Source organism: Hippocampus comes, unplaced genomic scaffold (assembly GCF_001891065.2).
Source record: "Hippocampus comes isolate QL1 unplaced genomic scaffold, H_comes_QL1_v1.1 C16625746, whole genome shotgun sequence".
Classification (NCBI taxonomy): domain Eukaryota; kingdom Metazoa; phylum Chordata; class Actinopteri; order Syngnathiformes; family Syngnathidae; genus Hippocampus; species Hippocampus comes.
In genome coordinates this window covers 1-613 of record NW_017835325.1, presented here as the reverse complement: position 1 = coordinate 613, position 613 = coordinate 1, and the positions used below count along the sequence as shown (strand labels likewise).

The 613-nt window shown below is 50.4% G+C and overlaps 1 protein-coding gene across 1 annotated transcript; it reads left to right on the top strand.

The window, feature by feature from the left end:
* The first annotated feature begins 6 nt into the window (after positions 1-6).
* LOC109508803 (coiled-coil domain-containing protein 94-like) lies at positions 7-603 on the top strand. Its single transcript, XM_019858764.1, has 2 exons — positions 7-129; positions 397-603. The coding sequence occupies exons 1-2, from the start codon at positions 22-24 to the stop codon at positions 580-582; spliced, it is 294 nt and encodes a 97-aa protein (XP_019714323.1). The 5' UTR covers positions 7-21; the 3' UTR covers positions 583-603.
* Positions 604-613: the final 10 nt, after the last annotated feature.

Here is a 613-nt window from a genome sequence, read left to right as displayed (position 1 = left end):
CCGGAGAACACTGACTACGCCATGGAGCACGGCGCCACCCGAAATTTCCAGGCGGAGAAACTCATCGAGGAGGAGGAGAAGCGAATCCAGCAGGAGCGAGAGGACGAGGAGCTCAACAACCCCATGAAGGTCAGCGCATGTAAAACCACAATAATTAACGTAAAGCTTAACAGAGGATGCATGTGTGAAGAGCCAAGCAGTCAAATATGAGTACACTGTGAACAATTAAAAACTGCTCTTAGTCTAAAATATGCACAAAGAGGTGCAATAAACTCCTTGCATGTCATTTTAACATACAAAAGTGATCCACTACAAGTGAGCATGTGGCAGTGGGCCGGCCGACACTAGCCAGCGCAAAGCTCTAACATAGCAGTGCTTGGTGGCCCCGTCTAACAGGTGCTGGAGAACCGCACCCGGGATTCCAAGATGGAAATGGAGGTGCTGGAGAACCTCCAGGAGCTAAAGGATCTGAACCAGAGACAGGCCCAGGTGGACTTTGAGGGGATGCTCGGCCAGTACCGAGAACTGGAGAAGAGAGAAAGGGAGCGTGAGAAAGAAGAAGACGAGCAGGAGACCAAGTAATTGGACATGACAGTAGATATTTACCCCCCCC